The 27560-nt window shown below is 43.3% G+C and overlaps 1 protein-coding gene across 2 annotated transcripts in view; it reads right to left on the bottom strand.

Moving 5' to 3' along the window:
* SLC9A7 (solute carrier family 9 member A7) overlaps nt 1-27560 on the bottom strand; it is a 174351-nt gene that overhangs the window by 88405 nt on the left and 58386 nt on the right. For both annotated transcript variants that reach the window (XM_008272522.5, XM_008272523.5), the window contains exons 2-3: nt 6045-6244; nt 280-357 (exon numbers count right to left, since the gene is read on the bottom strand). In XM_008272522.5, the coding sequence (XP_008270744.2) occupies nt 280-357; nt 6045-6244 (278 nt within the window). The remainder of the gene's footprint in view (nt 1-279; nt 358-6044; nt 6245-27560) is intronic.

The raw sequence follows: 27560 nt of genomic DNA on the forward strand, positions 1-27560 counted from the left end.
TTCTCTGAGATCAATCTTTAGGCAGGACGTTTCTAGGTCTTGCAGCAATTTCAACTTGTTTTCCAGAGTCTCTGTACCATTTAATGTTCCCACTGGTAATGTATGAGAGCCTCAGATTTTACAACAGAAATGAGTCACTGGTAATGAGTCAACTGAAGTCTCTGAGTGGGTGCAGAACATGGTAATAAGCAATCTGGGAGAAGAGAAAAACTAAATTATGCAGGTAAATTAGCACAGAGAGTCACACGCTTTAAGAAATTGGTGGTAAAAACGTCTTACCTTCTTGAGACTGTACCCAGCATGGAAAATAATTGGAGGCAGCAAAATGTTGAAGAATACCTCTGGATCAAATGTCACCTAAAATTTTAAAAAGAAAAAAAAATCCAGTTTTAATATCAACTGGTGTTACAGTATTTGTTTACCATTTGAAGTCACTGACTAAAGTTTGAATATTTAGAGTAAATAACATAAATGTGAAAAATCATGAACTCATTCCAGAAGAGCAGCCACAACTCTCCTGTGGACTGGAATGTTCTCCTCACAGCACTTCTGGCTCATAACAAAACTATCTTGGTGTGCCGTTTCAATACATATTAAGAAATAGCCATTCAGTGCAATTTTTCAGAACTCACAGGAAGCTTCTGGCCAATGTTTTTCAACAAGAAATAAAAACATCTTGATTTTTATCACATCGTTATAAGTGTTCAACTGCAGTAATAGATGCTCTCCTGGTTCTTTATTAACGTTCTGGATCCTCTCACAGAATCCTTTATAGACATAATTCTATTAAATTTAAGTCTCTTTTCAGGGACTAGTCTTCTGTATTACGTGAGTGGCCTAGATCAAAGTCACAAACTCAGTGACTCTGAAGAGACTGAAATTACCTGTAGGTTTGATACATGAAAAGCAGTCTGAAGCTTTTCTTAAGATTTATTTATTTATTTGAAAGGCAGAGTGACAGATAGAGGGAGATGGGGGAAGGGGAGCTTTCATCTACTGGTTCATTCCCCAAACGGGGACAACCAAAGCCAGGAGCCTGGAACTCCATATGGGTCTCCCACAGGGGTGGCACAGACCCAAGTACTTGGGCCATCATCTGTTGCCTTCCCAGGCACCTTATCAGGTAGCTGGATTGGAAGAGAAACAGTCAGGGGCCGGCGCCGCGGCTCACTAGGCTAATCCTCCGCCTAGCGGCGCCGGCACACCGGGTTCTAGTCCCGGTCGGGGCGCTGGATTCTGTCCCGGTTGCCCCTCTTCCAGGCCAGCCCTCTGCTGTGGCCAGGGAGTGCAGTGGAGGATGGCCCAGGTGCTTGGGCCCTGCACCCCATGGGAGACCAGGAAAAGCACCTGGCTCCTGGCTCCTGCCATCGGATCAGCGCGGTGCGCCGGCCGCAGCGCGCCAGCCGCGGCGGCCATTGGAGGGTGAACCAACGGCAAAGGAAGACCTTTCTCTCTGTCTCTCTCTCTCACTGTCCACTCTGCCTGTCAAAAAAAAAAAAAAAAAAAAAAGGAAGAGAAACAGTCAGAATTCCAACCAGCACTCTGATATGGGATGCCAACATTGCAAGCGGTGACTTAACCTGCTGTGCCATAACACCAGCCCCAGTCTCAAACTTTTAAACAGAAAAGTCTTATAATACCCAGAAAAGAATGAAGCATTCTACAAACACGTTAACCTTTTTGAAGAATTGTGTCATGTCAGTAGATTCATTGGTCTTTATTTCAATTGTTTTAAATCTTTGTTCTAATGATTAATTTTTTTTTTTTTTTTTTTGACAGGCAGAGTGGACAGTGAGAGAGAGAGACAGAGAGAGAAAGGTCTTCCTTTGCCGTTGGTTCACCCTCCAATGGCCGCCGCTGCAGCCGGCGCACCGCGCTGATCCTGGCAGGAGCCAGGAGCCAGGTGCTTTTCCTGGTCTCCCATGGGGTGCAGGGCCCAAGCACCTGGGCCATCCTCCACTGCACTCCCTGGCCATAGCAGAGAGCTGGCCTGGAAGAGGGGCAACCGGGACAGAATCCGGCGCCCCAACCGGGACTAGAACCCGGTGTGCCGGCGCCGCAAGGTGGAGGATTAACCTATTGAGCCACGGCGCCGGCTTTGTTCTAATGATTAAAAACTTAGCCTTTTCTTTAGAAATTGGGGATTGTTAATCAGCCTAATGAAAAGCAGATTTGTTCCATAAGGCTGTGCTTTATTCTATGTCTTTGCTAAGATGAGACTGATGTGCAAAGCAGGGAAGGTCAAAGTGAGAAGGAGCCTTGGACAATGCCTACCCAACATGAGGAAACAGGCCAAAGATGGTAGGACTTGCGGCAACTCACCAAGCCCAGTAATGTATAAAGCAGCAGAAGGGTTTTCTCACATCCAGTCCCATGTTCCTCCTGTCAACCAAGGCCTTCTTCCCTCCTCAAGAAGCAGCAGCAATTCGGGACATGCTCAAGCTGACTTACCTCAAACAGTAGAGTTAGAAACATACCAGGGGATTCGAATTCAATCCCATCGAGGTGGCATGTACCAATGCCATCTCACTAGTCCCAGTGATCAATTTCTGTTCACAATTGACCGTAATGATAGGACTAAGAACCAAAGGGATCACATAAACAAGAATAGTGTCTGCAAATACTATCTGATAGAATCAAAAAGGGAGAGAATGATCCAACATGGGAAGTGAGATACATAGCAGACCCATAAAATGGCAAATGTCCTAACAGCACTCTGGCCTCAGAATCAGCCCTTAAGGCATGCAGATCCGGCTGAAATGCCCATGAGAGTATTTCAGGCATGGAAAGCCAAGACACTCTGGGGGAAAAAAAAAACCTAAATGAAAGATCTCCACGAGTGAGATCCCAGTGGAAAGAATGGGTCATCAAAGAAGGAGGTACCTTTCTCTGAAGGGAGGAGAGAACTTCCACTTTGACCATGGCCTTGTCTAAAAGTTATCAGAGTCAGTGAACTCAGGGGGCTTCCATAGCCTTGGCAGCTCATGACAAGAGCCTAGGGTGATTACTGAGGCCATAAACAAGAGTGTCAATTTGTTAAGTCAACAACAGGAGTCACTGTGCACTTACTCCTCATGTAGGATCTTTGTCCTTAGTGTGCTGTACATTGAGATTTAATGCTATAACTAGTACTCAAACAGTATTTTTCACTTTATGTTTCTGTGTGGGAGCAAACTGTTGAAATCTTTACTTAATATATGCTAAACTGATCTTCTGTATATAAAGAGAATTGAAAATGAATCTTGATGTGAATGGAAGGGGAGAGGGAGTGGGAAAGGGGAGGGTTGTGGATGGGAGGGACGTTATGGGGGAAGCCATTGTAATCCATAAGCTGTACTTTGGAAATTTATATTCATTAAATAAAAGTTACTAATTTGGGACATGCTCAAGCTGACTTGCCCCAAATGGTAGAGTTAGAAACATACCAGGGGATTCCAATTCAATCCCATCAAGGTGGCATGTACCAATGCCATCTCACTATTCCAAGTGATCAATTTCAGTTCACAATTGCTCATAATGAAAGGACTAAGAGTCAAAGGGAGCACATAAACAAGTCTAGTACCTGCTAACACTAACCGATAGAATAAATAAAGGGGAGAGTGATCCAACATGGGAAGTGAGATACTCAGCAGACTCATAGAATGGCAGATGTCCTAAATAGCACTCTGGCCTCAGAATCAGCCCTAAAGGCATTCGGATCTGGCTGAAAAGCCCATGAGAGTATTTCAGGCATGGAAAGCCAAGACACTCTGGCAAAAAGATCTCTGTGAGTGAGATCCCAGTGGAAAGAACAGGTCTTCAAAGAAGGAGGTACCTTTCTCTGAAGGGAGGAGAGAACCTCCACTTTGACTATGACCTTGTCTAAACAAGATAAGAGTCGGAGAACTCAGAGGGCTTCCATAGCCTTGGAAACTCATGACTGGAGCATAGGGAGATTACTGATGCCATAGACAGGAGTGTCAATTGGTAAAGTCAACAACAGGAGTCACTGTGCACTTACTCCTCATGTAGGATCTCTGTCCTTAATGTGCTGTACATTGAGATTTAATGCTATAACGAGTACTCAAACAATATATTTCACTTTGTGTTTCTATGGGGGTGCAAACTGTTGAAATCTTTACTTAATGCATACTAAACTGATCTTCTGTAAAAAAAAAAAAGAAGAAATTATCAATTCCCAACTTGACTCTCACTGGGATTAAACATGACAATAGGTCTGATCTGATTTCATCATCATTTAAAAAAATCATCTATTATTTTTCACTTTATGTTTCTGTGTGGGAGCAAACTGTTGAAATCCTTACTTAATGTATACTAAGCTGATCTTCTGTATATTAAGATAATTGAAAATGAATCTTGATGTGAATGGAAGGGGAGAGGGAGTGGGAAAGGGGAGGGTTGTGGGTGGGAGGGACGGTATTGGGGGGAAGCCATTGTAATCCATAAGTCGTACTTTGGAAATTTATATTCATTAAATAAAAGTTAAAAAAAATGAAAAAAAAAGCAGCAGCAGCAATCTCAGCCTGGTTTATTCGCTCATCTTTCTTTGCCTTGTGTGGCAACGTTTTAAGCAGTAGGGTTTTGAATAGTTTTTGTAAGGATAAAGAGAGCAATAGCCAGCCTCACCTTCTATTACAATCTAAAAGATGGCAATCGGTTGGTATGGTCTCCCACGTGTCCCCTTTCCTATGCAGCAAGAAGAAAACAAGCTGCCATTTCAAGAGCTATTAGCATGGTTTTCCACTGGGTAGCTCTCCTCAGTTGCATGTAATTTCACAATGCTTATGGAAATGCCACGTGAGAGCAAACGGCACACTAGTACTACCATTAGGGAAACAGAGATTGGTCATGTTTAATGCTCTAGGTTGAGAACAATTTTTTTTTAAAGATTAGGGGAGGATCTGAAAACAGTATTTTTTTTTTTTTGGAGTATACTCTGTAACCTGCCTTCATACACATTAGCCTTGTTCTTTATTAAAAGGAGTTCCCCACAAGCTGGATCTCCTAGACCACTACACAAAAGACTTCCTGCTGAGAAGCCCTGGGCCTACAAGGTAATAGAATGCATGTTAGTTACTACAGACCTCTTGCTTATCCTGGAAATCACCTGCATGACGACATACATAACCCTTCTTTCCATGGGGTAGTTTTGATATCAAAACAATATCAAGTGAGAAAACAATGCTCAGACTCAAATTTCTTTTCTATACATTTGTTGTTTACTTATTTTTATTTTAAGAGTTGGGGTGGGGGGAGAAAGTAAGCACTTCCATCTGCTGGTTTACTCCCCAAATGTCTGCAACAGCCAGAGCCGGGCCAGGCTGCAGCCTGAAGCCAGGCACTCCATCCAGGTCTCCCATGTGGATGGCAGGAACCCAAGTACTTGAGCCATCGTCACCTGCTGCCTCCCAAGGTGCACATTAGCAGGGAGATGGAATCAGAAGCAGAGCTGGGACTTAAACCCAGGCACTCTGATATGCATGTAGGCATTCCAAACATCATCTTAACTAACCACTGTACCAAATATCTACCCCAGACTCAAAATTCCAACAAGACATTCTTCTTCCCCTGAATGTTCATTTAGCCATTAGCATAAATTATCAATGAGAGTAAGTTCTCAAATATTTATAGAACATGGAGAACAAAGAATTACATTCTTTGTATTGAATAAATAGGCTAACGGTAAAATCAATCTTACGTTAAGAAAGAAACAATCTCATCCTTAAACCATAGTGAGGGCCAGGGACATGGTAATAGGGAAATGATAGTTGAAGAAACAAGCTGAGCAGTGATTACAAACCCATTGTACAGGCAGGGTCCTCCCTCAGCTACAGATCCTAACAAGCCCACGAAGGTCACAAAGCTGAAGGCTCAAGTTAAGGGCTGGCTCCCTCTCACCATCATGGCCCCAAAGCTTCCAAACAAAATGGCGAGCCAGGAATGTCACTGCTACTCCAGGCGTTTGGAAAGGTTTATCTGCACAACGTCAAGGCAAAGTCAGGGAATCACCAACCATGGCATGGACAGTCGCGTCCCCAGCTCACCTTCCGCAGCATGTCATTCTGCTCCACACTGTTGATCTTGCCAGGGCTGATTTCTCCTTTCAGGGTGTATTCAAAGAACTTCCCGCTGACGTTCACTAACAAGGTGCTGAAGGCCCTGTCTTCCTGAGTGCAGCTCAGGGACTTGTCACGGCCACTGGTGGCAGGGGTGCCGTATCTCAGGATCACCCCAACAATGAGGCCTGAAACAAAGTGAAGGGGGAAAAATGATCAGAAGTGAGGAAGGATACAGAAAATGTGGGAATAATGGCACAGTTGATTTTGAGCAACTAGGAAATGCGGATGAAACCTTCACAACTGGGTTTTAGGGTGTGTATTTCGGGAATGACTGCATTGTCCTTCAGAAAGCGTTTTGCTCCAACTATTCTGGCCTGATTTAAGTGCCTTAGCCAGCAAGAGGACAGGGTGGGGCAGTACCTCTGATAACCATTATGGCACACTGAGAACTTTAAAAACCTGTGTCCCATTTCTCAGACTTTTGGTGCAGGAAGATGGGACGAGAAGCAGTGACTTTTTTTTTCTGCCCAGCACAGCACAGGGCAGAACTGCTGAGCTCTGATTCCCCTCCAGCAGCATCCCTCTGCCAGTCCCACTGCCATCTGCCAGCTGCCAGCAAGGACCAGGCTGCTGGAATTTCTAGTTGCTATAAATGAAATTTGCTTTGCCACACATCAGAGGAAGGGATGGGAGGAGAATGCTTTGCTTAGGTCATTTCAACCTCTGAGTATCATGGAGAAAGTAATTACACCCTTTGGGAAGCTAAACACTGCAATGTAAATTTCAGCAGTCATGATTCAGGGCACGGAGAGCTGGTTTCTTGGGGGCTGTGACTATGCTCCGGCGAGGATAATCAGCTGGAAGTCTCTGAGTCTCATTCCCTTCTTAGTAGAGCTTGCCCATTAGGGAAAAAGAAAAAAACAGTGAAATCGTGTATAAGCATTCAATTCCGTGAATGAGGAAGGAGTGTTGTTCCCCAGGTGCAGGACATGAGTCAAATGTACCCAAGTAAAAGTGACTGAAACGTGGAAAAAACCCACACATGACCTACCCGCCACTTTTTACAATTCTCTTAGGAGGAAAATGCCAGACTTCTCTCTAAACTCAGTTCTTTGGTGGCAATATTTAAAAATGCAGAATGGCAGCATGCACGCCCATCTCATTTGCCATTAATGGAGAAAGTTATATGAGAAAAAGAACGTTGACTATATTCTATAAAAGTACTTTGAAACATTCATGAAAAGCAGAACACAGAAATGTATATGAGTGAAGTTGACATCTTGAGATTTGATTCCTGTTTATAGCCCTGGACTATACTCCTGAGGAACAGTGCTCTTTCTACTTGCTGAATTCCTTATTTAGTGGAGGATTAAGCCTGTGATTATAAAGTAAATTGAAAAGTATGTTACTGAAAAAATCATAAGAAAAAAAAAGGGGGGACGGTGGGAAGTATCACTATGCTTAAAATTGTATATATGAGGAGCTGGCGCTGTAGCACAGCGGGTAACACCCTGACCTGAAGCGCAGCATCTCATATGGGCGCCGGTTCTAGTCTTGGCTGCTCCTCTTCCAATCCAGCTCTCTGCTATGGCATTGGATAGCAGTGGAAGATGGCCCAAGTCCTTGGGCCCCTGCACCTGCGTGGGAGACCCAGAAGAAGCTCCTGGCTCCTGGCTTTGGACTGGCACAGCTTCAGCCATTGCAGCCAATTAGGGAGTGAACCAGTGGTTGGAAGACCTCTCTCTCTCTGCCTCTGCTTCTCCTCTCTCTGTGTAGCTCTTTCAAATAAATAAATAAATCTAAAAAAACTGTATATATGAAATGCATGAAATCTGTTCTGTTTACATACATCTTTTAAAAAATAAAATAAAATAATAAAAGTAGGATTAAAAGATAACTTCATTGGGTACAAAATTTAGTTGAATTCTATGCATAGTACTTTTTTTTCTTTTTTGACAGGCAGAGTTAGACAGTGAGAGAGAGAGACAGAGAGAAAGGTCTTCCTTCCGTTGGTTCACCCCCCAAAATGGCCACTACGGCCAGTGTGCTGTGCCAATCCGAAGCAAGGAGCCAGGTGCTTCCTCCCGGTCTCCCATGCAGGTGCAGGGCCCAAGGACCTGGGCCATCTTCCACTGCCCTCCCAGGCCACAGCAGAGAGCTGGACTGGAAGAGGAGCAACCGGGACAGAATCCGGCGCCCCAACCGGGACTAGAACCCAGGGTGCCGGCACAGCGGGCAGAGGATTAGCCAAGTGAGCTGCGGCACCAGCCCTATACATAGTATTTTTTAAGGATTTATGTATTTATCTGAGAGGTAGAGTTACAAGAGGGGGACCAAGAGGGGGAGAGGGAGAGAGGGAGAAGGAGGGAAGGAGGGAGGGAGAGACAGAGACAGAGAGAGGTATTCCATCAACTACTTCACTCCCCAAATGGCTGCAATGGCTGGAGTTGGGCTGATCCAAAGCCAGGAACCAGGAGCTTCTTCTGGGTCTCCCACGTGGGTGAAGGGGCCCAGGGACTTGGACCATCCTCTGCTGCTTTCCCAGACCATAGCAGAGATCTGGATCAGATATATGTATAATGTATTTATAATGTATAAAATCTAGAAAAATGAAGTTCTTTAAGCTAAAGTGCATGTCTGTATTACATTATTACTATTGTTATTGTTACAAGTATTAACAAGTACTTGTAGTTTACTGACTTCTGTGAAAAATCTAGTTGTAAGGTTTTCTTATAAATTAAAAATGAGGTTCTTAATAAGTTCAGCCTGACCAGATATGAAACAATTTTAAAATTGTATATAAAAAAGCTTTTTATATTTTATTTCAATTTTGGATGAACATGAAACACCTGAACTTTTTTTAAAAAAAGATGTATTTATTTATCTGAAAGGGAGAGCTACAGAGTGAAAGAGGGTGAAACAGAGAGAGAGTCTTCCATCCTCTGGCTCACTCCCCAAATGGCCACAATGGCCGGAGATGGACTTGTCCGAAGCCAGGAGCCAGAAACTTCTTCCAGGTCTCCCATGTGGGTGGTCAGGTGGCAAAGGCCAAGGATTTGAGCCATCTTCCACTGCTTTCCCAGGCACACTAGCAGGGAGCCAGATCTGAAGTGGAGCAGCCGAGACTCAAACCGATGCCCATATAGGATGTCAGCATCACAGGCAGCAGCTTTACCTGTTACCCCATGGTGCTGGCCCCATAACTACATTTTATGGGGTACAGTGCAATTCTTTTTTAAAAGTTTTTTTTATTTATTTGAAAGAGTTACACAAAGAGAGAAGGAAAGGCAGAGGCAGAGGCAGAGAGAGAGAGAGAGAGAAAGGACTTCCATCTGCTGGTTCACTCCCCGGTCATCTGCAAGAGTTGGGGCTGCACTGATCTGAAGCCAGGAGCCAGGAGCTTCTTCTGGGTCTCCCACATGGGTGCAGGGGCCCAAGGACTTGGGCCATCTTCTACTGCTTCCCCAGGTCATAGCAGAGAGCTGGATTGGAAGTGGTGCAACTGGGACTTGAACCGGTGCCCATATGGGATGCTGGCACTGCAGGCAGCAGCCTTACCTGCTATGCCACAGCGCCAGCCCCTACAGTGCAATTTTATAACAGATGTACACATAAAGTAATCATAGCAGGCTATTAGCCCTTCTATTTCCTTTATCACAGATGGTACCAAGATGCAATCAAATGAACATAATGTCCTGATGTTCCACAGGACAGTAGGGTGCCTATAGTCTGTGATAAAAATCAGACATTTTGGAAGCTAGCATTGTGGTGCAGCAGGTTAAAGCCCTGGTCTGTAGCACCAGCACCCCATAAGGCCTTTGGTTTGAGTCCAGACTGCTCTACTTCCAATCCAGCTCTCTGTTATGGCCTGGAAAAGCAGCAGAGGATGGCCCAAGTGCTTGGGTCCCTGCACCCATGTGGGAGACCTGGAAGAAGTTCCCAGATCCTGGGTTTGGATTGGCCCAGCTCCAGATGTTGTGGCCATTTGGGGAGTGAACCAATGGATGGAAGACCTGTGTGTGTATGTGTGTGTGTGTCTCGTGAACCAGTGGATGGAAGACCTCTGTGTGTGTGTGTCCACCTCTGTTACTCTTTCAAATACATGAAATAAATCTTTAAAAAAAAAAAAAAACAGACTCGGCCAGTGCCGCGTCTCAATAGTCTAATCCTCTACCTGGAGTGCCAGCACCCCAGGTTCTAGTCCCGGTCTGGGCGCCGGATTCTGTCCCGGTTGCCCCTCTTCCAGGCCAGCTCTCTGCTGTGGCCAGGGAGTGCAGTGGAGGATGGCCCAAGTGCTTGGGCCCTGCACCCCATGGGAGACCAGGAGAAGCACCTGGCTCCTGCCTTCGGATCAGCGAGGTATGCCGGCCACAGCAGCCACTGGAGGGTGAACCAACAGAAAAGGAAGACCTTTCTCTCTGTCTCTCTCACTGTCCATTCTGTCAAAAAAAAAATCTTCAAAAAAATGCGTGTCATTACCCAAAAAAAATTATTTAGGGGAAAAAAAGCAGAACTTCCACAATGAAGATGGCTCTTATTGTCTGGTGAAAGGACAAAACAAGAATTTAAGGTCCACATTGCCAATCTTTAGGTTGGATCTTCTTGCTGGCATTTGTATTCATTTCTTGCCATCAGATGGGCCACCAGGTGACAATCGAGCTGGTTAGCCAGCACTTACTCAGCCCTGTGCTGCTCAGCCTTGGAGTGGACTTCGCAGGGGGCAGTCTCTTGGCCATCTTCTGGTTGAGGGGTTTCTGAGTGTGTGCACAGAGAAACTGAAGTTGTGGGGTCCCTCCACTGAGGTGGCTGCTGGCCTTGGGTCTCTTCTCCCTGGCGTTCCTCCTCCTCTTCACTGCTGTCGTAGGCGAGGAGGGTCCCTGGAGACTCATGGGTTATAACTGTGATCTGTAATCCATCTCACTGGTCTATGTATTCTCCTTCCGCCTGGTCATCAGTGCCCTCCATTACTTCTCCCTGCACTGAAGGCTGGAACCACTGTGGTCTCTGCACAGAGCAAGACAGGCAGCACCGCATGTGTGCCTGGAGGCGTGACACTGAGGGGCACTCTTCTTCCCATTCTCTTGCTTCTCGTAATTGTGCTGGTGAGCATGCAGAAGGCCCCCATGGTGCAGATAACATCTACTACAGTCAGGGCCTGCTGCCTATTTACTGCCTGGCACTGAACAGGGCCTGCAACCTTTGCTGCCTTTTCTCCTTCAACATCTCCTATACTGCAAGGGTGCTTCCTGGGGAGTATTCTTCTTAGTGACAATCTGGTGTATAAATACATCTTTTTTTTAAAGATTTATTTATTTATTTGAAAGTCAGAGTTACAGAGAGGCAGAGGCAGAGGCAGAGGCAGAGGCAGAGGCAGATGCAGAGAGAGAGAGAGAGAGAGAGAGAGGTCTTCCATCCACTGGTTCATTCCTCAATTGGCTGCAATGGCCGGAGCTGCGCCGATCCAAAACTAGATGCCAGGAGCTTCTTCCAGGTGTCCCACGTGGGTGCAGGGGCCCAAGGACTTGGGCCATCTTCTACTGCTTTCCCAGGCCATAGCAGAGAGCTGGATCGGAAGTGGAGCAGCAGGATCTTGAACCGGCACACATATGTGATGTCGGCACTGCAGGCAGCAGCTTTACTCACTATGCCACAACACCGGCCCCAACAAATACATCTTGCTTGGTGTCATTCCTATGGAATCTGCAACTGTCCCTGGTGGCAGTGGGACAGCTCAGGGCTCCCTGGGCTTCACTCTCCTCTCCAGATGGAACTCTACAGTGGTTTTTCTTAATTCTCATTTCACTTTCTCATTTAGGCAGTTATTTTCTGATGAAGTTTTACATGACAAAGCTGATTCCAAGGCCCTTCAACATTCATCATAATACAGGATGGTCTTTAGAGTCTAAACAAGGGTACCTGCTACACAGTTTAACTTAAATGTCTTCATCAGAGGGTAGGCATTTTTTGGCTAGTGGTTAAGATGCTGAGTGCTTGGATTTGATCCATAGCCCCACTCCTGATTCCAGCTTGCTGCTGCTAATGCAGACCTTGGGAGGCAGCAGTGAGGGCCCAAGTGACTGGGTTCCTGCCACCCATGTAGCAGACGCAGACTGAGCAACAGGCTCCTGGCTCCAAGCCTCGGCCCAGACACAGCTGTTGCCTGTTGCAGTGAACTAGTGGATGTAATATATTCATATTCTCTCTCACTCTCGCGCGCGCTCTCGCTCTCTCGCTCTCTCTCTGAAAAATTAATGGAAGATTTTTAATGTTTTCATCAAGAGAAAAAAATAAGACACTTGAGAAAGACTACTCTTATCTTTCTCCCAAATCAAAACCTGTTTTATGTAACTCACTATTTCTTGACTTTACCAACCTCATTAGCAGAGATACCAGGAAGACTAAGCCACACTAGCACTGGGTTCTCACAATAAATGCTATTCTAATGAAAGAGCAGCTTTCTATTTGTAGTCAGATTCTTCAATTACAAGAAATGCCCTCAAACTCTCTCCCAGTAACCACTGCCATCACATATAAAACTGTTATAGGAGGATGAATACTCTGTTCTTTAAAAGTTAGAAATCTTTTCCCTCTCTGCCCTAGGCCCCATGTGCCTATATAAAAGATTAAAGAGAGGCAATGAAGGTGATAACTCCCTAGTGGTTAAAGCATGTCAACAGGGGCTATGGCGTAGCAGGTAAAGACACTGCCTGCAGTGCCAGCATCCCATATTGGAGCCGGTTCAAGTCCTGGCTGCTCCACTTCCAATCCAGCTCTCTGGAAGAGATGGAAGTAGAAGATGGCCCAAGTCCTAGGGCCCCTAGGTGCACCCATGTGGGACACCAGGAAGAAACTCCTGGCTCCTGGCTTGGAATCAGCCCAGTTGCGGCCATATGGGGAGTGAACCAGCAGATGGAAGACCCCTCTCTCTCCCTCCCTCTGCCTCTCTGTAACTCTGACTTTCAAATAAATGAATAAATCTTTAACAAAAAAAGCATGGCAACATAAACTACCATGGCAAAGATACAAAGTTAACCCTGTCCTGACAGTTTTGACCGCAAATATATCAAGCCTCAGAGTGCACCACTAACCTAAGGTAGAGTCTGAAAACTGTGCAAACATGTTAGAGTCATGTGCATAACCACTGCATTCCAGGGCATGATATCAGGTTCACATTTATCATGTTCCACTTGAAGAAAAAAATAGGATATTGGGACTGCAGAGGGGTATCTTGGAGGGAAATGACTTGGAAAAAGCATGAACAGCATAATTCTGTAAACAAGTTGTAACTATAAAGAATTAAAGCAAACAGAATTTAAAAAAAAATCTCAGAAAGTTCAGTACTCAGAAAAAGCAATGGAGAGCAACAGAGGCACTGATTATTTGATTGGGTCAACAGTAATATGGTCTACATTCAAAGAGAAAATAATCTACGCACGTGGGCCAGAAAAAAAAAAAACAGCATCTTGGGGCCGGTACTGTGGCACAGTAGGTTAATCCTCCGCCTGCAGCACCGGCATCCCATATGGGTACCAGTTCGAGTCCCAGCTGCTCCTCTTCTGATCCAGCTCTCTGCTATGGCCTGGGAAAGCAATGGAGGATGGCCCAAGTGTTTGGGCCCTGCACCTGCATGGGAGACCAGGAGGAAGCACCTGGCTCCTGACTTCAGATCAGCGCAGCTCCAGCAGTTGCGGCCATTTGGGGAATGAACCAACAGAAGGAACACCTTTCTCTGTGTCTCTCCCTCTCACTGTCTGTAACTCTATCTCTCAAATAAATAAATAAAATCTTTAAAAAAATAGCAGCTAATATGGCACCTGATTAAGAATCAGTAATTTCATAGATACAACTCATGTCAGGAAAGAATTTAGTTTTGAGCTTTCATAGAGGCAAATATGGATGAAACTTCTTTGACATTTGATATGGCTTAAAATAATAATTCCAAAGGTACAAAAATCCCAGACTATTTCAACTTGTGGGTACAAAAAAAAATCACTTCAAAATTATATTACTAAAGTATGCTGATGATTTACACTTGCCAAGTTTTCTGATTTTAAGAGACATAACCAGAAAGAAACAAAATTCTGTATATACAGTTTATGTAAGTGCCCATCCAAAATTTGGTAGCAATACAACGACAAATGAAACGTGGTATAAAATCCCATGAGGTCATTAAAGAAAGCAGCCCCCCTTAGGGTGGTGTCAGTTTCCCTTCTGTGACTGCGGCTGGCTGGGAAAACAGTTGACCAAGTGGACACTCAGTCAGGTGTAATTTGAGACTGCCACCCACCAGCTGCAATATTTACATGTCTATATTAGTCAGTCTTTGTTAAGGAGGAAGGAAACAGGTGCATGGATGTACCATTCTCCTGTAGTGAGGCCTTGCCGCTTCTTATGTGAGCTACTGAGGGGAGATGATCACCAGATCAGTGTGGTCATCATTATACAGTTGTCCAGATCGCAGTAGAGCTGTTCTGAGTTCTCAATTTTCATCTGAAATTCTGAGAACAAAAAGCTTCTTGTTTCACAGTGTTGATGATGGTGAAAGCTATAGGCTGGGTATCCATTATCCAAAATGCTTACAAGCATACTTGTTTCAAATTTCAGAGCTTTCAGATTTTGCAGTATTTGTATACTTTACCAGATAAGCATCCTGAATCCAGAAATCCAAAGTGCTCCTATATCTGAAAATTTTTTTATAATTTTATTTACTTGAGAGACAAAAAGACAAACAGGGAGACAGAGACAGAGAGTTCACATCTGCTGGTTCATTTCCCAAATGCCTGCAATAGCCTGGACTAGGCCAAGGCCCAGGTTGCCCAACAGAGAATTCAATCCAGGTCTCCTAATTACTTGAACTATCACCACTGCCTCCTAGGGTCTGCATTCGCAAGAAGCTGGAGTCAGGAGCCAGAAACACAAATTAAACCCAGGTACACTGATATGGGATACAGGTATCTCAACTGCTAGACTAAACACTTGTTCCCTAAAATGGAAATTTTTTTGAGCACCATGTCAGCACTCAAAAAGTTTTAGATTTCAGATTTCATATTTTTGGATTTGGAATTCTCAATTTGTACATGAGGTATTCAAAAAGTTCATGGAACATGTATGCTATGAAAAACTATGGATGTAAAAATATTTGCACTAAAATAATTTGTGTTTGTTCTGATATTTTTTCATCTTAATGTAATATATACAAAGAACTACATAGGTAGTTCATAGATACAATTCTAAGAATATAAAGATATTCCCTTTCTCCTTGTTATCCCTCCCTCCTTTCCTTCCTTTATTTCCATTTGATTGTTGTGTATAGCCTTGTCTATATTTCTGCTGAACTAGGGTCTTTTTTACTTTTTACTTGTTGATCTCTTTGTTTAGTGAAGCATTAAGCCCTTGATCCTAATACAAATTAAAATGTTATCTCAAAAACTAAAATTAAGAAAGATGGAAAGAACAACAGAATAAATATATCTTTCAATTCAATTTTCCCACAAACTTTTTGAACTACCATTGTATTTCTAAATCAGTGAATAAAGAGAATCCAATGGATTTCAGCAGTGACAATGACTTTTTGGGTTGGGGGTTATATATGTAACTTTGGTTTGCAGAATGAATGTTACTGTCTTTTCAACCTTTTTTCTATTTGCTAGCTACTTATTATGCAGTTATGTTGTTCACTGATAGATTAGTTTTAAGGAGAATCCATTCAAAATATTTTTGTTGTTGGGGCCAGCACTGTGGTGCAGTGGGTTAAAGCTCCATCCTGCAATGCCAGTTTCCCATATGGGCGCTGGTTCGAATCCCGGCTACTCCACTTCTGAACCAGCTCTCTGCTATGGCCTGGGAAAGCAGTAGAAGATGGCCCAACTCCTTGGGCCCCTGCACCCATGTGGGAGACCTGGAAGAAGCTCCTGACTCCTGGCTTTGGATCAGCTCGGTTCTGGCCACTGTGGTCATTTGGGGAATGAACTGGCGGATGGAAGACCTTTCTCTCTCTGCCTCTCCTTCTCTCTCTGTGTAACTCTTTCAAATAAATACTAATTCTTTAAAAAAATATTTCTGTTGCCTGTTTTGAATATAGAGTGAAACATTTTTGAATGAATTTTTTTGAGTTACAATTTACATACCATAAAACTCACTTGTTTTAAGTGCACAATTCAATGATGTTTAGTATATTCAGAGTTGTATAACCATCACCACAACCTGATTTTTTGGAACATTTCCATTTTCAGACACTTGCTATTTCCTGCTGCTATCCCCATGCAACTACTGATCTACTTCCTGTCCCTACAGATTCACATTGTCTAGACATTTCCTATACACGTGGTCTTTGATGTCTGGCTTCTTTTATTAAGCATGTTCTTAAGGCTCACCCGTGTTGAGGGCATGTATTAGTACTTCATTCCTTTTTATCACCAAATAGTATTCTACTGTATGGATAGACCCTATTTTGTTCCTCCATTCACCAGCTGAAGGACCTTTGCCTTGTTTCTTCTTTTTGCCACTGTGAATAATGCTGCTATGAACATTTGCATACAAGTCTGTGTGGACATATGTTTCATTTCTCTAAGAAGGAGGACAACTTCTGCGTCATATGGTAAATCTCTGTTTAATATTTTAAGAAATTGCCACATTGTTTCCCATTTGGAAAACTGTGTACCATTTTACATTCCCACTAGCAACATATGAGAGTCGTAGTTTGTTTACATGCTCAGCAACACTCGTTATTGTCTTATGATTATGCCTATTTAGAAAATGTCAGTGGTATCTCATTACAGTTTTAATCTGCACTTCTCTAATGCCTCGAGTTGCTGAGTTCTCTGTTCATGTGCCTATGGGCCAACGCATATCTTCTTTTGCACACGGTCTGTCTATTCATTCAAATCTTTTCCCATGTTTTAAATTGGGTTAGCTTATTGAACTGGAAGAGATCTCTGTATGTTCTGACTACAAGTGCCTTATGGAAAATATGACTTGAAAATATTTTTCCCAGGTCTGTGGCCTATTTTATTTTATTTTTAAATTTTTAACTTTTTTAAAAAAGATTCATTTATTTACTTATTTGAAAGTCAGAGTTACACAGGGAGAGGAGGAGGAGGGGGAGAGGGAGGGGGAGGAGGAGGAGAGGGAGAAAGTTCTTCCATCAGAGGGTTCACTCCCCAATTGGCCGCAACTGCCAGAGCTGCGCTGATCTGAAGCCAGGAGCTTCTTCCGGGTCTCCCATGCAGGTGCAGGGGCCCAAGGACTTGGGCCATCTCCTACTGCTTTCCCAGGCCACAGCAGAGAGCTGGATCAGAAGAGGAGCAGCTGAGTCTCGAACTGGCGCCCATATGGGATGCCGGCGCTTCAGGGCAGGGAGTTAAGCCACTGCGCTACAGTGCTGGCCCCTAAACTTTTAACTTTTAAAAAAGGATTTATTTTTATTTATTTGAAAGGCACAGTAACAGAGAGAGGGAGAGACAGAGACAGAGACAGAGATCTTCCATCTGCTGGTTCACTCCCCAAACAGCTGCAACAGTCAGAGCTGGGCGGATCTGAAGCCAGGACCCAGGAGCTTCTTCCAGGTCTCCCACATGGGTACAGGGGCCCAAGCACTTGGGCCATCTTCTATTGCTTTCCCAGGCCATCAGTAGGGAGCTGGATTGGAAGTGTGGCTGCTGGGACATGAACCAGCACCCATATAGGATGCCAGGGTCAGAGGTGGAAACTTTACCTGCTACGCCACAGTGCTGGTCCCATTTTTTTTACTTTTTAAATTGTTATATAATTTATTTTTTTCCTTGGGTATATAGCTTTATGAATGTTAACACATATATAGATTCTTGGTAACACCACTACAAAAAGGATCCTGAATAGTTCTTTCAATCCCCCAAAACTCCATTGTACTATCTCTTTATACTTCCACATTCACCCAACCTATAACCCCAGTAACCACTGACCTGTTTTCCATTACTGGAGTTTTTTCCAGAAGGCTAAATAAATAAAACCCTAGAGTATATAACCTTTTGAAACTGGCTTCTCCGCATAATGACTCTGAGATTCATCCGAGTGCGAAGTAGTGCGTCATTCCTTTTAGCACTTAGGAGTTCTCCATTGTATGGAGGTACCAGACTTGAGCTATTCTCTTACCCACTGAGGGACAACTGAATTGTCTCCAGCGTTTGGATATCTGAGTTGCCATGAACACCCATGAACAGGTCATTATGTAAAAGTGTTTCATTCCTCCAGGGTAAATACCCAGAGTGGGACTGCTCAGTCACAGGCAAGTGTATGTTTAACTTTATAAGAAACTGCCAAAGCATTCTCCAGAGTAACTACATCACTGCAATACCCAACCCCATAGCAATGTACAAGAGTTCTAATTGCTCCACATCCTCATCAACATTTGGTATTACCAGCCTCATTTTGGCCACTTTAACAGGTATGTAGTGATGTTTTGACATACTTTCCATTTGCATTTCCCTAGTTGCAAATGATTCTGAATATCTTTTCATGTGATTATTGGCCATCCTAACATATTCTTTGAAGAAGTGTTTCTTCATGTCCTTTGCCTGTTTTTTAGAATTGGGTTGTTTGTTTTCTTACAATTATGTTTTGAGAGTTCCTGAAATATTCTAGATACAAGTCCTTTGTCAGATACGTGATTTGAAAACATTTCCTCCTAGTTTGTGGCTTGTTCTTTTTTTTTAATTCATTTACTTGAAATATTTATTTACTTGAAAGTCAGAGTTACACAGAGAGAGAAGGAGAGGCAGAGAGAGAGAGGTCTTTCATCCGCTGGTTCACTCCCCAGATGGCTGCAACAGCTGGAGCTGAGCTGATCCGAAGCCAGGAGCCAGGAGCTTCTTCCAGGTCTCCCACGTGGGTGCAGGGGTCGATGGACTTGGGCCATCCTCCATTGCTTTCCCAGGCCACAGCAGAGAGCTGGATCAGAAGTGGAGCAGATGGAACTCGAACCGGCGCCCATATGGGATGCCTGAACTGCAGGCGGCGGCTTCACCCGCTGCACCACAGCGCCAGCCCCATGCTTGTCCTTTTAGTGTCTTGACAGTACCATTGGCAGAACAAATTTTTTTTTTAATTCTGATGAGGTCTAATTTATCAATTTCCTTTTGTTGCTTAAAGCTGCTGTCTGTGGCATCCCATATGGGCACCAGTTTGTGTCCCAGCTGCTCCTGGGACTTCTGATCTAATTCCCTGGTAGTGCACCAGGGAAAACAGCAGAAGACAGCCCAAGTCCTTGGGCCCCTGCACCCACGTGGGAGACCCAGATGAAGCTCCTGACTCCTGGCTTCAGCCTGGCCCAGCGCTGACCAAGGCAGCCACTTGGGAAGTTAACTAGTGAATGGAGATCTCCCTGCCTCTGTCTCTCCCTCTCTCTACAACTCTTTCAAATAAATAAATAAATCTTTTTTAAAAAAGGAAACACTTGCCTAAATCAAGGTGATGAATATTTCTTTTTATGTTTCCTAAATTTAGGCTTATAGTCTTGGATCTTACATTTTGATCTCCGATACAATTTCAGTTCATTTTTTGTGTATGTTCTCAGGTTAAGGCCCAAATTCATCCTTCTGCAGCTGATACCCAATTGTCCCAGCACTATTTGTTGAAAAACCTATCCCTCTCCAGTGAATTCACTCGTTGAAAACAAACTGAGCATAAAAAAAGTTGTCGAGTTTTGGTGCTGGTGGAAGAAATGGGAGCTGGTGGTCATCATGGCCTACTCTACTTGCTTGGACGAAGTCTTCTCCTATATGGAACTGATGCAGATGGGAGCAGCCCCTAGCCTAGATGCCATACACACCCACTGTGCTTACCAACATTCAGTAGACATTCTTAAAATTTGTCATTTGACCTCTGGCCAGTATACATAGACCTTAAATCATTATTTTTGACAATTTTATCCAGTTATATTGCTGTGTGATGGAGAGAGGATGTGTTGAGCTCTCACTTGAGCATTCCAGAAGTGCTGCCATGAAGTATCCCTCCCTTATTACATGCACAAGATTGAAGAACAGAATTCCTCCAGGCTTATTTTGCTGTTTTATACCAGTTTTTTTTTTTTAATTGAAACTGCTCTTGGTCTTTGTTTATTGTAGCAAATTAATTCTAATACAATTTTTGTTGTGGTTATACCAATTTTTGCTGACATACCGGTTTTGTCTGGTGGTAAGTAGGTAGCTCAATGGTGAAGAATTTGATGGATTCAGGGACAGAAGACCTGGGTTTGTAATGCAACTTTCTACTCAGCTGTAATCCAGAGGAAGGTATTCCTCTACTACTCACTTAAAAAATTGGGCTGTTGTAAGAATACAATGAGAACATACTCCATCAAAACCCTTTACAACTTGTCAAATGTCACACAAGTACAGCTTTTTTAAGAGACCTGTAGAAGCAGTTATTTTCCTTTGCATTATCTCTATCATTGTAAAAATAGCACATATAGAGGGACCAGGGACTACAAAGACCAGTGACATGCAGGAAGGAGCAAAACAGGAAAAATACCTCTAGAGAGGTAGCTATAGAACTCCTATTATTTGCATTGCCTGTCTACTGGAGGAAAAGGATATCATATCTTTCCTATTGGCTCCATCCAGCAGCTTCCTGTATGCCGGTAAAATGAGCACTGTGCAATAATGTACAGTTGGATTTTGACCAGAGGAACATTTTGAAGATAGACATAACTATCTATAAATGCTGATGGAATTTTAGAACATTCTCCCAGGGATTTGCCAAAACACCTAACAGTCAGTAATAAAATAATGCAGCCTTATAATGTATTATCATGTGGTGCTGTTGACTTACATATAGACCTAAAAGTAAGTAACCTTACTGGATCAATTTTACCAGAACAAGTGAAAGAGTTATCTTTATCTAAAAATTAAAATATTGGGGCCAGCACAGTGGATTAAGTCTCTGCCTGTGATGCCAGCTTCCCATATGGGCACCGGTTTGAGTCCTGGCTGTGCCACTTCCAAACTAGTTCCCTGCTAATGCACCTAGGAAAGCAGCAGCAGATGTCCCAGGTGTTTGTGCCCCTGTACGCATGTGGGAAACCCAGATGAAGCTCCTAGCTCCTGGCTTTGGTCTGCCCCAGCCCTGGTTGTTGCAGTCATCTGGGGAGTGAACCAGCAGATGGAAGACCTTTCTCTCTCTCTCTCTCTCTCTCTCTCTCTCTCTCTCTCTCTTTCTCTTTGTAAATCTGCCTTTCAGATAAATAAATAACTGTTTTACTATTTTTTAAAAGAACTAGAATACTGTAAGGAAGACAGATTTCATAAATTCCTGTCTGCCATATAATGAACTTAACCTGAGGCATGCAATACAAGCCACCAATTGTATTGTTCAATTTCTTTAATGTATTTGGATCACTTAAATTCTTCTAACTCGCACTGTATCACTGAGAACAAAATCTCAGAGTTGTCTGAAATTGAACACTGGCGCTGAGCCATCTGAGAGTGAGATTTCTGAAGCCCACCAGAAACAGAGTCAAAAGTAGGTAAAACCACCTGCTTGTCCAAGTAGAAGTCCTCCCCTTGTGTTTCCTACATACTTAAGATATGTCTGTAAAAGCCATACACCCATTTTATCCAGATCTCATGCCAGTATAAAATGCCACAGTTGGAAGGGACAATACAAGTCCAATTAACTACCACATTTATAAAACAGTCTATTCAATAGCAGATCTTCCCCTGTGGTATTCAGTCATGTAGGAAACCAGGTAAGATACAGGAGCCTAGGGTCACCCCTGTACCTTTGTCTGGGTTATGGATAAGACATCTGTATTTGAAGAATTTCCACATCTGATTCCAATGTACACTCAGAAATGAAAACTACTGGTCTCCAAGGATCTCACCATTAGACTGCAGTTATCTCTCAGTATCTGTAACAGAATGGTTCCAAACCCCCACACATACACACGAAACTGCACATGCTCAGGTCCCTTCTATAAAATGGCATAGTATTTGCATAGAACCTGTGCACACCCTCCTATATACTTTAAATAATCTCTAGATTACTTATGATATCAAATACAATGTAACTGCTATGTAAATAGATGTAATATTATATTTCTTGCAAAATGATAACAAGAAAAAGTCTGTTGGCTGGCGCCGCGGCTCAATAGGCTAATCCTCTGCCTGCGGTGCCGGCACACCGGGTTCTAGTCCCAGTCAGGGTGCCGGATTCTGTTCTGGTTGCCCCTCTTCCAGGCCAGCCCTCTGCTGTGGCCCAGGAGTGCAGTGGAGGATGGCCCAAGTGCTTGGGCCCTGCACCCGCATGGGAGACCAGGAGAAGCACCTGGCTCCTGGCTTTGGATCAGCATGGTGTGCCGGCCGCAGCACGCTGGCCGCGGCGGCCATTGGAGGGTGAACCAATGGCAAGGGAGGACCTTTCTCTCTGTCTCTCTCACTGTCCACTCTGCCTGTCAAAAAAAAAAAATGTCTGTACAGTTTCAGTACAGATGTAATTTTTTTTTTCTAATATTTTCAAGCTGCAGTTGGTTGAATCTGTAGATACAGAACCTGTGGATATGGCTGATTATCTACAGCTCTTGCTTTTTTAAAAAGATGTATTCATTTATTTGAAAGGTAGAGTTAGAGAGAGGCAGAGGCAAAAGAAAAGAGAGAGGTCTTCCATCTGCTAGTTCACTCCCCAACTGGCTGCAACAGCCAGAGCTGGGCTAATCCAAAGCCAGGAGTCAGGAGCTTCTTCTGTGCCTCTAATGCTACGGGTATAAGGGCCCAAGGACTTGGGCCATCTTCCACTGCTTTCCCAGGCCATAGCAGAGAGCTGGATCAGAAGTGGAGCAGTCGGGACTTAAACCGGCACCCAGATGGGATGCCAGCAGTGCAGGCAGCGGCTTTAACCACTATGCCACAGTGTCGGTCTCAGGTCTTGTTTAAACACAGCCAGTGAGGGAGACTGGTGCAGGTCCACCCATTTTGTAGCAGGACAATCCTAGCTCTTTAAACAGAATCAAACTTTGTCTTCTTGTAGCATCTGCCTGCTTGCCTTAGGACCATTTCATATGAGCACTGAGAAGACAGACTTATCCAGGTTCTGCATTTCCATCTCACAAGAAGTTGATTTTTAAAATGCATTTTTAAAAGTTTATTCAGAATGACGGGGGGGCAGTGAGGAGGACCTTCTATTTCCTGGTTTGCTCCCCAAATGCCTGCAAACAGCCAGGGTTGGGCCCGGCTGAAGCCAGGAGCCAGGAACTCCATTTGGGTTTCCCACAAGAGTGGCAAAGACTCAAGTGCTTGAGCCATCATTTGCTGCCTCCCAGGGTGTGCATTAGCAGGAAGCTGGATGGGAAGTGGAAGCAGGCCCGAATTCCAGACACTCCAAGACGGGGTGCAGGCATCCAAAGCAGCAGCTTAGCTCACTGTGCCACAGTGCCCACCCCTTAAAGTTCACTGGGTATATTTGAGGTTTACAGCATGTTATGGGATACACTAAGGTAGAAACATGGTTACTATAGCAAAGCTAATCAAAGTATCTATCACCTCACAGTGACAGTTTTTGTGACAAAACAGCTAAAATTGCTTATTTTACAAAAATCACTAATATAATTTTATAAACTATAGTCCTCATTGTTAGTTATATGAAGAAATTCCAGTAGTGCAAATACTAGTTCTGTGAAAAAACAATCAAAATGTAAAATTTATACAATGAAAATTATAAAACATTGCTGAGGAAAATAAAACAAGATCTAAAAAATGGAGAAATATTCATAATTTGTAAATTGGAATACTCAATAGTTAACATGGAAATTCTCCCCAAATTGATCTACAGAATCAGTATGATTCTTATCAAACCCCCAGAAAAATTTTGTAGAAATTGACAAGGTGAACCTATACCACATATAGAAATGGAAATGTAACAGAAGATTCAAAATTATCTTGAAAGAGTAACAAAGCTGGATGAATTCCACTTCCCAAATTCAAAATCCCCTGCAAAGACAGTAAAGTGATGGTGTAAGGAGACACACCGACCTTTGGAACAGAATTGAGTCCTAAAATAAAACAGGATATCTATAGTTAACCATTTTTTAATAAAGATGACAATGTAATTCAATTCAGGAAAGGGTAATATTTTCAACAAATGATGCTTGGACCACTAGGTATCCACATGTATAAAGATGAACTTACCCCCCTGCATCAGACTATACACAAAATGGATCAGAGACCTACATGTAAAAAAATGAAAACCATAAAACTTTTAGAAAAAAATCTAGGGGGAATATCTTTGTATCTAGGACAGGCATACCTACAGAGATGGAATACAGATTAGTGTTGGATAGGGTCTAAGGTAAAATAGATCCAACTGGGATGATAAAAATGCTCTAAAACTAGAGTATGGTCATGGCTGCACAACTTTGTGATTTTACTAAAACTCATTAAATTATATACATAAAGTGAGTGCATCTATGATACGTAAATTATATATCAACCAAGTTGGTTTTTTTTATTATTTTTATTTATTTATTTTTTTTTATTTTTGACAGGCAGAGTGGACAGTGAGAGAGAGAGACAGAGAGAAAGGTCTTCCTTTGCCGTTGGTTCACCCTCCAATGGCCGCCGCGGCTGGCGCGCTGCGGCCGGCACACCGCGCTGATCCGATGGCAGGAGCCAGGAGCCAGGTGCTTTTCCTGGTCTCCCATGGGGTGCAGGGCCCAAGCACCTGGGCCATCCTCCACTGCACTTCCTGGCCACAGCAGAGAGCTGGCCTGGAAGAGGGGCAACCGGGACAGAATCCGGCGCCCCGACCGGGACTAGAACCCGGTGTGCCGGCGCCGCAAGGCGGAGGATTAGCCTAGTGAGCCGCGGCGCCGGCCCCAAGTTGTTTTTTTAAGAAGAATAAATCAAAGAATGAATCCAAAGAACATATTCCCTTCCAGTGCTAGCATTCTACATTTTTCCATTTGTTCATTTTCTTCTCTCAAAGGCAAACTGAACTAAGACAAGACCAGCAGGGCATATGTTTCGTACTGCCAGGGTTATTAAGCATGAATATCTGTGAACTGATCAAATATCTTATACCAAACCTAAATCCTTCAGGACCCTACAAGAAGTGCAATGGGACATACACGTGACTCTCAGAAGTAACTGCAGGTTAACTATATAGGTGGTCCATTCAAATGTAACTGTACTATTTTTTTCCAATGTGACACTTCCTCCAAGAGGCCCTCCCTGACTCCCAAGGGTAAGCTAGATCACAAAGCTTTGTATTCTTCATTGCTTTGTGCATCTTTACAAACACATCACACTTTGTTATAAGCATTTGCACATTTTGTCTGTCTGTTGGATCCAACTGTCAGCTTTATGGGTTACAGAGGCAAGAAGGGGATCTACTAAATTTCCCTCCTGTAGCCTTACCACACAGAAGTATCTGGAACACTAGGTGCCTAAAAACTATTTGCTGAATGGCAGTCAGATAGAGGCTGAATTACACTCAAATGGACTATATAACAAGAGTGGGTAGTACAAGTTGGACACCAGGAAACATTTCTGAATTTAGGAAAGCTTCTTTGGATCTCATTTCTCCAACTTTAAAATAAAGAACATGTCACCTGGACAATACACTTAAAATATTCTTAAAGCACAGATGTCTTTACATGAAAATCCTACCACACCCCTGCACTCCCATGCCCCAGAAAAGCACACTTGAACATCACAGGATAGGAAAGCTTCTACCAACCAAGTGCTCAGGAGCAACCAGAAAAGAAACCTATAATTCTACCCTCTGAAAATGATCAAATACCATAGCCCAAGTTCTGCCTGCTAAACATAGCTCATAATCCCTCCTGTTCCCCTTTCGTTATTTATATGTCCCAATTATTTCTTTATTCCTTCATTCACTCATTCAAGAAATATTTGAGGGGCCAGCACTGTGGTGCAGGGGGTAAAGCTGCCGCCTTGCAGTGCCGACATCCCATATGGGCGCCGGCTCAAGTCCCGGCTGCTCCACTTCTGATCCAGCTCTCTGCTATGGCCTGGGAAAGCAGTAGATGGTCCAAGTCCTTGGGCTCCTGCACCCGTGTGGGAGACCCGGAAGAAGCTCCTGGCTCCTGGCTTCCGATTGGCTCAGCCCCGGCTATCGCAGCCATTTGGGGAGTGAACCAGTGGACAGAAGACCTTTCTCTCTGCCTCTCCTTCTCTCTCTGTGTAACTCTGACTTCCAAATAAATAAATAAATAAATCTTAAAAAAAATAAAATAAAGAAGTAACCTGAGTCCATAGTTCTTCAAGACAAAAGGTCTATCTTACCCCTATTAGCATAAGATGATAAAATAGTAGAGAAACTCAAGCCCAAACCAATTGTATGACCTCCAACCCAATTCCCTCTCCTTTAAAGGCTGGAATTCCAAAGATTTGGCAAAAATCAAGACAGAAAACATTCATGTGATTTTTTTCTTAAATCACTATCAATTTTAAGTAGTTTCCACAAATATGGAATATTAAAGTTAAGAATGAGGGAAAAAGCTTTTAGGGCTTAGATACTGTTTTAGTGTTACTTTAAAATACTTTAGAAGAGCTACTTATGAAGGAAAACATTTTATTTTGACTCACAGTTTTAGAGGGTCACAGTTCAAGATCAGTCAGTCCCACTCATTTAGGTATGCATGAAGCCCGGAAGACAGTGGAAGGAGAATCACGTGGGAGACAGGAAGCAGAGACAAGGAACATGCTCTTCCTTCACACTCCAGTGTCTTTATAGAGTTACAATGACTACAATGACCATAGGGGCTCCAGCCTAAAATCCTAATCTGCTCTAATCCCTTTCCAAGACCCCCCCACACACCTTCAGAAACCATAATTCCATTATATTCCACCCTTAATCTATTAACATGAGACTCTAGAGATCAAAATTTTAACATTTAGGGGACACTCAAATTATTTTCCAAACCATAATAGACCCCTCCTGAGAAAAGCAGACTTGGAAAAATGCAGCTATATCATCCCATGAAACTCTTAGATGAGACACCAGGAAGAACTTTCTATCACCGTTATGCAGCACAGAATTTCTATGAAAGACCACCTATCTTCTTTTAACAGGCTACAAAACAGAGATGCCCATTCTAACATAGAATGGAAGAGACTCTCATTGAAAACTAGGATGAAGGGGGCAGACTTAGGTCTGATGACTGAACTTTTACCTAGAGAAGTCCAATATGGTATCCAAGTATAGACAGATTATATTTGCCTCATTCTAAGTGGGACCTATGCTGGCTCAACATCTCCAGGGCCTGGAGGGATTATTTCCACCTAATCCAGGGCTATAGTGACAATATGCCCATTACTGTCCCACACTTAAAGCCTACAAGTAAGCTGTCACTAACAAATGAGACATTTTGATTTCTATCTACCTGGCTCCTCTATTTGGTAGAACATAAAGTATCACTAATTGGAGCCCTCAAGTCCCAATAATATGGATGGCTGTTCATATTCTTAAACACACTTTCTTTAAGATATTTTTCAAATAAAATTCACAGGT

This window comes from Oryctolagus cuniculus, chromosome X (assembly GCF_051225735.1).
Source record: "Oryctolagus cuniculus isolate XC-2025 breed Fujian yellow rabbit chromosome X, ASM5122573v1, whole genome shotgun sequence".
Taxonomy (NCBI): domain Eukaryota; kingdom Metazoa; phylum Chordata; class Mammalia; order Lagomorpha; family Leporidae; genus Oryctolagus; species Oryctolagus cuniculus.